This window comes from Bombina bombina, chromosome 12 (assembly GCF_027579735.1).
Source record: "Bombina bombina isolate aBomBom1 chromosome 12, aBomBom1.pri, whole genome shotgun sequence".
Lineage (NCBI taxonomy): Eukaryota > Metazoa > Chordata > Amphibia > Anura > Bombinatoridae > Bombina > Bombina bombina.
In genome coordinates this window covers 26081350-26092416 of record NC_069510.1, presented here as the reverse complement: position 1 = coordinate 26092416, position 11067 = coordinate 26081350, and the positions used below count along the sequence as shown (strand labels likewise).

Genomic DNA, 11067 nt, shown 5'->3' with positions numbered 1-11067 from the left:
TTTAAGTGGGGCACCAACCCATGAAAGTTCCACCAGATATGGTATGTTCTTTGGTCTTAGCAAATTCTCTTATAATGTGTTTTTTAATGTATGTATTTCTTTTTTCTTTAGGAAATAAATGTATGTTTTTGTTGGTAAAAAAAATAATCCAGTTTCTCTTTATGCTGTTGTGTCTCTCTCCACCAAAAGAGCCAGTGACCTATCTGTCCATAGGGCAAGACTGGGATGGGTGTCATTTGTTCCCAATACACACTTATAATAGATTTGCTGGCACCTCTTTTTAAATATTCTTAAAGAGACAGTATACACCAATTGTCATATAACTGCATGTAATAGACACTACTATAAAGAAGAATATGCAAAGATACCAATATAAAAATCCATTATAAAACCTTTTAAAAACGTACTTAGAAGCTCCCAGTTTAACACTGTTGACGAGGTAGCCTGGGAACACCCAGTGAAAGGGGTTGGGTAAACAAAAAGAGCAGACACTTTCCACCTTCCCCTTTCCCTGCAAATGAAAAGACAGATACCATAATCAGGAGTCTGTAAACGCGTGTATACGTCTGGCACTGGTTAGGAGTCTGAAAACGCACAATGTTCTTAAAAAATAAGCAAAACTATACATTTTTATAAAAACGCTACCAGATGGGCTATATAAACAGATCATCTACAAAACATTTATGCAAAGAAAAATCTAGTGTACAATGTCCCTTTAAGGTCTGTCCAATTTCTTATGTTTAATTACTTCAGTGACACACCCCCTTTTATCACACACCCCAATAGCCCAAGTATTCTCTCTTTATGCTCTGTGAAAGAGTAAATAATTGCCCCTCCAAGAACAGACTAGCCATCTCCATGATGTCCACGCATGACTCTAAGTCCAACCACCCTCACTCTGTCTGTGAAAGAGTAAATAATTGCCCCTCCAAGAACAGACTAGCCATCTCCATGTCCACTCATGACTCTAAGTCCAACCACCCTCACTCTGTCTGTGAAAGAGTAAATAATTGCCCCTCCAAGAACAGACTAGCAATCTCCATGATGTCCACTCATGACTCTAAGTCCAACCACCTTCACTCTGTCTATGGAATAGGAGTCTCAGTGTCTCTTTGCTTCCCCAAGTTAAACATTCTAGAAGTTCCCCTGATTAAATAGTGTTGTTTTTATTGAATATTTAAATGAGAATTAAAAAAAAAAAAAAAAACAGAAATCTCACAATATGGAAGTTACGTTCTAGGCTTATTTTACTGATGTTTATTTCAGGGCTGTCCTGGAAGACCTGGATTTTATGGACCAAAAGGAGACAAGGTAAGCATCATCTTAGTTCTGAAAATCTAATCCATGTCTGCTATCTTGGACAGTTTTTTATGCTTGATCTGCACATATTATAATTCTCTTTTATTTTCAGGGGGATCCAGGTGTCATGGGACGTGTAGGGATGACAGGGAACCCTGGGCCCCGGGGGCCACCAGGATTACCAACAATAATGATCTGGGGCAACTCAAAGGAAGACTGGGAAGCATTCTATGTAAGTCATATGACCTATACAATACTTTACTTATAGGACCATTATGTACATTAGAATTTCATAACCATCAAGTGCATAATAAAAAGACAATGCAATGGCACATTTTGCCGGCCCCCTGTACCATGTACAGCCTTCAGCCAAGCACAGACTTAAATACATATACAGTGTGAACTCTTGCACATGCTCAGTAGTAGCTGGTATCTCAGAAAGTGTACAGTATATATAAAAAGACATTTTGTTAATATAATTAAATTGTAAAGTATCTTAAAGCTGCATCCTGAAAGTTTAATTTTGAGTTTAGTGTTCTTTTAATGAACTTGTCCATATGGTATACTTCAGACATTCCATATCTATCTGTATACCTGTTGTCCCTGTTATTAACATGTCTGGAGCTATCTTAATATCTCATGTTCTTTATAGTATTCATTATCGGTGTTCTCCAAAATAAAGGGAAAGTCCACACCAGAATTTTTGTTGTTTAAAAAGATGGATAATCCCTTTATTACCCATTTTCCAGTTTTGCATAACCAACACTTTTTATCTCTGCCATTACCTTGCATTTTAGCCAATCGGTGCTGACTCCTAGGTAACTCTTCATGCGTGAGCTCAGTGTTATCTATATGACACACATGAACTAACGCCCTCTAGTGGTGAAAAACTGTCAAAATGCATTCACATAAGAGGCAGCCTTCAAGGTTTAAGAAATTAGCATATGAGCCTACCTAGGTTTAGCTTTCAACCAAGAGAACAAAGCAAAATTGGTGATAAAAGTAAATTGGAAAATTGTTTAAAATTACATTCCCTATTTGAATCATGAAAGTTTATTTTGGACTTGACTGTCCCTTTAACATAAATGGATTTAATGATCATTTCTGCAACAAACATTGAACAAATGGAATATTAGCTCATTTTAGTTTTATATTGGATTAAATGTTACCCAGGTGGTCAGTTAAATTAGCTGGGTGGTGTGCCCATTAAAAAGGTGGTCCCATTGAGAACACTGATTATTAGCATATTTACCGCTGGCCACCCTTATCATTGTTCTTATTCATCATCTGTCCATCTATTGATTTCTGGATTAACTGATTACATTGTACTTTATTTTATTATTCACTTCTTTCCTCCTTATAAATATATCTATATAACTCTATACAGCACATTATTTCTACACTTGGTTCGTACCTATTATTACTCTTTTCTTCAATATCAATATCTTCAGGTTTTCCATACTATTATCTTGTCTATGCCAGGGTTCTTCAAACAGTAATTTCCACACAGCCTAATTTAATAACATTTTTATCTTCACTACTTAAATACTTTGCTAGTATTAGAATGCCTGGCATTTATAGTATAAAACAGATTCAACGTTTTACTTATTAGTCAATATATACAGTATTAAAGGGACATTAAACCCAAACATTTTCTTTTATGCTTTAGATAGAGCATACCTATTTAAAGAACTTTCTAATTTACTTCTATTGACAATTTTGCTTCATTCTGTTGCAATCCTTTCTTGAAGAAGCATCAATGCACTACTGGAAACTAACTGGACACATTGGTAAACCAATTCCAAGAGGCATATATGTGCAGCCACCAATCAGTAGCTAGGTCACAGCCTCAGAGCCTATCTAGATAAGCTTTTCAACAAATTATACAAAAAGAATGAAGAAATTAGATACAAGAAGTGCATTGGAAAGCTGCTTAAATTTGGGTGCTTTTTCTGAATCATGAAAAAAAATTTGGGTTTCATAAGTGGTCATATTTGATTAACTATAAAGAGTCTTCTTAATTTAAAGGGACATGAAACTTTCATGTCCCTTTAAATTAAGAAGACTCTTTATAGTTAATCAAATATGACCACTTATCAGATGTCCTCAGCAACTTATTAATAAGATATTTGCCCAGAATATTTTTTGACATTTGAATGGTCGAATGTTCCCCTTGACATTTGTTCCTTATGACAATAGTTTTTACCTACAAAAAAGATACAAGACATTTATGTTGTGTTGCTGTAGAATAACATATCAGCCAAGTCTAAACATTTGTAAACAATTTAACAACTTGCTTGCTGCAGTCATTTTTCAACAGCCACTCACCACTTGGTTTATTTGAAGGAGCCAATCTGCAGACCACAAAGCTATTCACAGTCATTACGTTAGTATCGAGTGAATTGCTTTGCTGTTTGTGATCAGATAAAGTCAAGTAGGGAAAGATTTATAACAGGGTACATTTCAAGTTCGAAGAATTGGAAAATCCCAAATTTCAGAGCAAAATTACATAAAAAAGTATCAAAATAAATAATGAAAGTATATTGCAAAGTTTTGCTACACATAAATAGCTATGCAATAATATATTCTCAAGGTGTTTACTGTGCCTATACAGTTTATATGTGATTATAAAAATTCAAAAGGTATATCATTATTCTATATTGTTTGTTTTCTGTTTAGTTTTTTTAAAACTCCTAACCAAATATATATACAGGTAGCCCTCAGTTTACGCCGGGGTTAGGTTCCTGAAGGAATGGTTGTAAATCGAAACCGTTGTAAATTGAAACCCAGTTTATAATGTAAGTCAATGGGAAGTGAGGGAGATAGGTTCCAGGCCCCTCTCAAAATTGTCATAAGTAACACCTAATACATTATTTTAAAAGCTTTAGAATGAAGACTTTAAATGCTAGACAGCATTATAAACCTAATACAATAATCACACAACACAGAATATATAATTAAACTAAGTTAAATGAACAAAAACATTTACTAAACAGCATTATAAACCTAATAAAATCATCACACAACACAGACTTCACTTGCATTTTTCTGCAAACAGTTCTTTCTATGCATTCCAATCTGGACTGAGTTATAGACAGGAAGATCTTGTTCCTTTGGAATCTGCTTGATAGCTCAGGTCTGGTTAAACTGATTAATTTCAGCTTGCTTGGCTTTGCTGCAACACAAACAGACAGATCCACCTACTGGCTATTTTAATAAATGCACTGCTTCTCAATGCTTTTCAATAGCAGTCACATGACTGGAAAAAACGTTGTTATTCTGAAACGGTGTAAATTGAACCGTTGTAAAACGAGGACCACCTGTATTATTCTCAGCCTATTACAGATGAATGTATCACTTACAATAAGTGATTCAGAATTGAAGTCTCATAATCTTTATTAACATTTCAAAGTCAACATGCATTGTTAGAAAATGTCATAAGATAAAGATACATTGTTCTATTTTATGTATAACAAATCAATAAACAATGTCTCTCAATGAAAACATTGAAGGGTTAATATCAATATTCTCCATATAATTAAAGGGATATGAAACCCTAAACAATTATTTCATTATTCAGATAGAATATGTGATTTTAAACAACCTTCTAATTTACTTCTATTAACAAATGTTCTTTGTCTCTTGGTAACGTTTGTTAAAAAGCAGGGACATATGCTTAGAAGCCAGCTCATTTCTAGAGCACTATATTGTAAGAACACTAGATGGCAGCACTATTTTTAGTTTCGTTTCCCTTTAAAGGGACAGTCTAGTCAAAAATAAACTTTCATGATTCAGATATGGCATGACATTTTAAACACATTTCTAATGTACTTTTATCCTCAATTTTTCTTTGAGGATAAAGCTAAGCCTAGGAGGCTCATATGCTAATGTCTTAACCCTTGACGGCCGCCTCTTATCTCAGTGCATTTTGACATTTTTTCACATCTAGAGGGCATTAGTTCATGTGATTCATAACGATAACATTGTGCTCATGCCCCACGGAGTTACCTAGGAGGCAGCACTGATTGGCTAAAAAGCATGTCTGTCTTAAGAACTGAAATAAGGGGGCAGTCTGCAGAGGCTTAGATACAAGGTAATCACAAAGGTAAAAAGTGTATTAATGTAACTGTGTTGGTTATGCAAAACAATGCTTACATTACAAAATTTGCTTCATTTTGTTGGTATCGATTATTTAAGTAGCCGCAATGTGTTACTGGGAGCTAGCTGAACACATATGGTGAGCCAAAGACATGAAGCATATGTGTGCAGTCACCAATAAGCAGCCAGCTCCCTATAGTGCTTCTGAGCCTACCTATGTATGCTTTTCAACAAAGTATACCTCGAGAACAAAGCACATTATATAATAGAGCTAAAATGGAAAGTTGTTTAAAATGGCATGCTCTATCTAAGTCTTGAAAGAAAGATTCTGTGTCCCTTTAAACTCTTCTGGGCCCTGTGTCTGCAGTTTAAAGATAGAATAGATCCCCTGACAACACAACTGTTTGAGTTTATTTTTCTAATAGCTTCAATATTAGGCTAACTAAAGGAAGAAAGGTCCTTATTATGGACTTAAACTCCATATTAAACTGATGGTTAAATATAGTCATCCCTTGGAGGGGATAAGTGAGTTTGCTTTAATAGTTTCTACTTCTGAGTGTGTGAATAATACATTTCCCTAAGGTGAATGTTACATTTTTTTGAAGGAAAAAAATATTACAGTGACAATAAATATTTGAATGTTGATTCTTATGAATAAATATACTTTGAGCAGCAGTATTAGACATTTGTACTTTTATATGTCATATTTAAATATTCTTAAAGTGAAATGTCACATACAAAATAGCAAGAATGTACAATGTGTTTACAAATTCTGCAAACTATCTGTGTTTGTCTAGAACAGAAAAAAATCACCAGCTTTCATGGTTTTAAACAAATACCCTGAAGCAATTATCCAGTAGTTCCTATACGCTCTATAAAACAGGAGGGGTCGGCGCTACCCAGTAATAATTAGAAGACTCATATTAAATGATTCAGTAGCATTGCTGGGTTTTGACAGTCAATACTGTTTTTTAATGTTTTGTTTTAAAACCGTTTATCAATGGCATTCCAATCCATTAGCAAATCAATTTTTTTTTGTTTTTGTTGTTGCTTATTTAAACGAAAATGAAAGTTGAAATTAATCTTTTATGATTCAGATAGAGCATGCAATATGAAAATACTTCTAATCCCATCTTGCGCATTATATGGCAACAGTTTATTACATTGTTGCAAACACTTTTGCTATATAGTGCTATAGACATGGGATCACTGAGTAGACCTAGCTTTTCTCTTCAACAAAGGATACCAAAAGAACAAAGCAAATTTAATAATGGAATTCATTTAGAAAGTTGTTTAAACTGCATGATCTATCTGAATTCTGAATATTTTTTTGGTAACTTTTGTTGAAGAGCATACCTAGGTAGGCACAGAAGCAAAATGTCACTGCTTGGAGTTATCTATTTATTGGTAGCTGCAATTCACATTATGGGGCTGATTAATTAAGCGGCGGGCGGACATGATTCGCCACACATCGCTAAATGCTGACAGCATACGCTGTCGGCATTAATCATTGCACAAGCAGTTCTTGTGAACTGCTTGTGCAATGCCGCCCCCTGCACATTTGCGGCCAATCGGCCGCTAGCACGGGGTGTCAATCGTCCCAATCTTATCTGATCGCCATTTCAGAGGTCGCAAACGAGTTAAGGAGCAGCGGTCTTATAACCGCTGCTTCTTAAATCCTGATTCCGGCGAGCCGAATGAGCAGCTGCTTAATAAATCAACACCATAGTGTTCTTGACACTGGCTCACCCAATGGGCTCGGCTAGATCAGAACAGTGCATTGCTGATCCTGAGCCTACTCTCCAACAAAGGATACTAAGAGAATTAAGCAAATTTGATAATGTTCGAATTGTTCATTTGAAAAGATATTTAAAACTGCATGCTCTGTCTGAATTATAAAAAGTTTAAAGGGCAAGTAAAGACAAAATTAAACTTAAAGGGACAGTGTACTCCAGAAATTTTATTGTTTAAAAAGATAGATAATCCCTTTATTACCCATTCCTCAGTTTTGCATAACCAACACAGTTATGTGTGATATGAATACACTTTTTATTTCTGTAATTACCTTCTATCTAAGCCTCTGCAGACTGACCCTTATTTTAGTTCTTTTGACAGACTTGCATTTTAGCCAATCAGTGCAGACTCCTAGTTAAATCTGCAAGAGTGAGAACAATGTTATCTATATGACACACATGAACTAAAGCTATCTAGTTGTGAAAAAATGCCCTAATGCACTGAGATAAGAGGTGGCCTTCAAAGCCTTATAAATTAGCATATGAGCATACCTAGGTTTAGCTTTCAACAAAGAATATCCAGAGAACAAAGCAAATTTGATGATAAAAATAAATTGAAAAGTTGTTTAAAATTGCATGCCCTATCTGAATCACGAAAGTTTAATTTTGACTAGGCTGTCCCTTTAAATGGATTCTATAGAGAATATAATTTTAAACAACTTATATTTACTTTTAGCATCAATTTTGCTTTGTTCTATTGGTATCCTTTGATAAACAGTATCCTTCAGTGAGCTCAGGAGCGTGCATGTGTTATTAGCCTCCTGGCAGCAATGTTTATGTCAATGTTATACATAGTCACAAACACTGCCTGCCATAGAATCCTACAGGCACTCTGCTGCAGCAACGTTTGCAAGTATATATAACATTGCTATACTGCTGCCAGATGGCTTAAGGCACATGCACGCTCCTGAGCTCACCTACGATGACCAAGGGAACTAAGCAAAATTGATAATAGAAGTAAAATGGGAAATTGATTAATTGCTCGACTCTGAATCAAGAAAGTTTAAGTTTAACTTTACTGTCCCTTCATTTATTATTGTCATGCCCCTTTAACTTGCCCATCCCCAGACTTCTTTATCAGCTTATCCATTTCACATCTTCCTTTAAAGGGACACACAAGTCAAAATTAAACGTTCAGGATTCGGATAGAGCAGCAATTTTAACCAACTTTCCAATTTATGTGCACAAATGTGTTTTTTATATTTACACTTTTTGAGTCACCAGCTCCTACTGAGCATGTGCAAGAATTCACAGAATATACGTATATGCATTTGTGATTGGCTGATGGCTGTCACATGATGCAGTGGGACTGGAAATAGACTTAAATTTGTCGGGGGGAAACATATATTACTCATTTGAAGTTCAGACTAAATGCTATTGCATTGTCTTGTTATCATCTAAACCTACTGTATTTACTGGTTGTCCAGTTACATCCCTCCATATCACCCTGCATATCTTTGTACATCCTTATTAACATTTCCATCATAAGTTCCCATATTTGCCAGAATATAAACATTTCCAGGAACAGTCCTTGTTATCAGCCTATCTGACTCCAGTCCATCCTATTAAAAGACCTATTTCTGGACTTGATTATCAACATCTGGAATCTAAACCAGTGATGGCAAACCTTGGCACTCCAGATGTTTCAGAACTACCTTTCCCATGATGCTCGATTGGACTTCAGAGTGCCTAAGCATCATGGGAACTGTATATACACACACACACACAGATATTACTGAGTGTGCACTCCACATGTCATTTTTTTACTTGATTAAAGGGATAAGAATTTTTATTTCATGATTCAGATAGAGCATGTGATTTTAAACAACGTTTTAATTTACTTCTATTATCAAATTTATTTGTTCTGTTTGTATCATTTGTTGAAAAGCAGGGACGTATGCTTAGGGAACCAACGCCATTTCTATAGCAGTTTTGAAAGAATGTTATCTGTTTTCAAGAGCACTAGAGGGCCGCACTATTTCCTACCATGTAGTGCTGCAGATGCCTACCTAGGTATCTCTTTAACACAGAATATCACGGGAACTAAACAAATTTGATAATAGAACTAGTAAATTGGAAACTTTTCTAAACTCATAGTGGACTCAAATACTTTATAATATACCGCAGTCTGAAAGCATTGGGGATAAGTGGGCCCGAACCATAACATAGTTGTTTAACTCTGTGTGTGCACGTATGTGTGAATTGGCAACAGTTAATACAGCCTTATTTGTGACCACAATCGAGCAGATCGAATATATACTTTATAAATTCCAAGAGTAAACATTATTAATGCCAACATCAGTTAAAACTGATGGTGCTGCTATTTATATACAGATCGATCACTAATATGAGCCAAATACTTAGGTGTAATCAGTAATAAAATATTTATCTTTGGCAGCTGTTTGCAACTACCGAAGTGGTAATAACCTGAGACGACTTTGTAGCCAATTTTAGATACTGAAGCAGGTGACAATTTATTCAACAGTTACATTTCGCAACATCAATTCTAAATGATACTATTAACATGGATATGTCTCTTAGCCACTAATAAGTTCAAACCATTACTGATAATTACATAGAGACAGACTTGCAATCTTTCAGTCTACCAATTTATTGCTATATTATTAAAGGGACACTGAACCCAAATTTTAAGCATGCAATTTTAAGCAACTTTCTCATTTACTCCTATTATCAAATTTTCTTCATTCTCTTGCTATCTTTATTTGAAAAGCAAGAAGGTACGTTTAGAAGCTGGCCCATTTTTGGTTCACAACCTGGGTTGTGCTTGCTGATTGGTGGCTAAATGCACCCACCAATAAACAAGTGCTGTCCGGTGTCCTGAACCAAAAATCGACTGGCTCCTATGCCTTCTTTTTCAAATAAAGATTGCAAGAGAACAAAGAAAAATTGCTAATAGGAGTAAATTAGAAAGTTGCTTAAAATTGCTGCTCTATCTGAAACATGAAAGAAAAAAATTAGGTTTAGTGTCCCTTTAACCCTGTAATTACTGATAAAATATTACCCCAATTGTGTGAACCACACACTGGTTTGATTACAATTTTAATGCATTCGGTGCAATAAACTGACCAGTTCAACTATTCCAGTAGGGGTTTATACTGGGACACAAGAGGGAGGATTATTGTCTGCTCCTGTTGCTACAAAGTGCACAATCACACTTGACCAAATTATTATTAACCTTTACTACCCTAATTCTCCTGGATATTATAATATTCTAAAGGTAATTATTTATAGAACCCTCAAGAACTCCCAGTATAATTTATAGGGAGTCTTAATCAGACACACAGAGGTATTCATGTTCTATTATTAGTGAGTACCACGGGATCATATTTGTGTTTTTAATTTAATTGTAGCTATGTTCTTTCACCCCCGGTGCTAGATGATTATTTAGGGGACACAGAGGTGCTATTAAAAGTCCATACTTTGGTCAGTTTGATCTGACCTGACTTTACACTCTAGCCCAATGTACACTACAATTTAAAGGGAGATTACACAGGGCATCCCCATCATCAATAGTGGAGTGCTATTGCAACTCGTTTTTTGCAAGTTTTTTTTTTAAAATTGTATGCTCTGTCCGAATCACAAAAGATCATTTTTGGGTTTCATATCCCTTAAAAAATCTGACTTGGGTTCTGAAGTGGGTTCTAAAATATTTATATGTAGTTTGTGGCACATCCCAGCGTTTATTTATTTTTATGTATCTCTCCTGATTATACCATATTATATATGTGTTGTTAGTTTTATTACAGCCGACCACCTTATATGCTAAATTCTGTTTCTTACCTTATATTCCTTCTGTGTCTTTCAGCACACGTCGTTCTATCAGCTGCTGCACGCAGGCTGGCCTGTGAGTGTCCTT

General features: G+C 35.3%; 1 protein-coding gene across 1 annotated transcript in view; it reads left to right on the top strand.

Moving 5' to 3' along the window:
• LOC128642637 (collagen alpha-1(I) chain-like) overlaps window positions 1-11067 on the top strand; it is a 509301-nt gene that overhangs the window by 350188 nt on the left and 148046 nt on the right. Inside the window, exons 8-10 of the mRNA XM_053695420.1 lie at window positions 1267-1311; window positions 1412-1531; window positions 11017-11055. Of these exons, the coding sequence (XP_053551395.1) occupies window positions 1267-1311; window positions 1412-1531; window positions 11017-11055 (204 nt within the window). The remainder of the gene's footprint in view (window positions 1-1266; window positions 1312-1411; window positions 1532-11016; window positions 11056-11067) is intronic.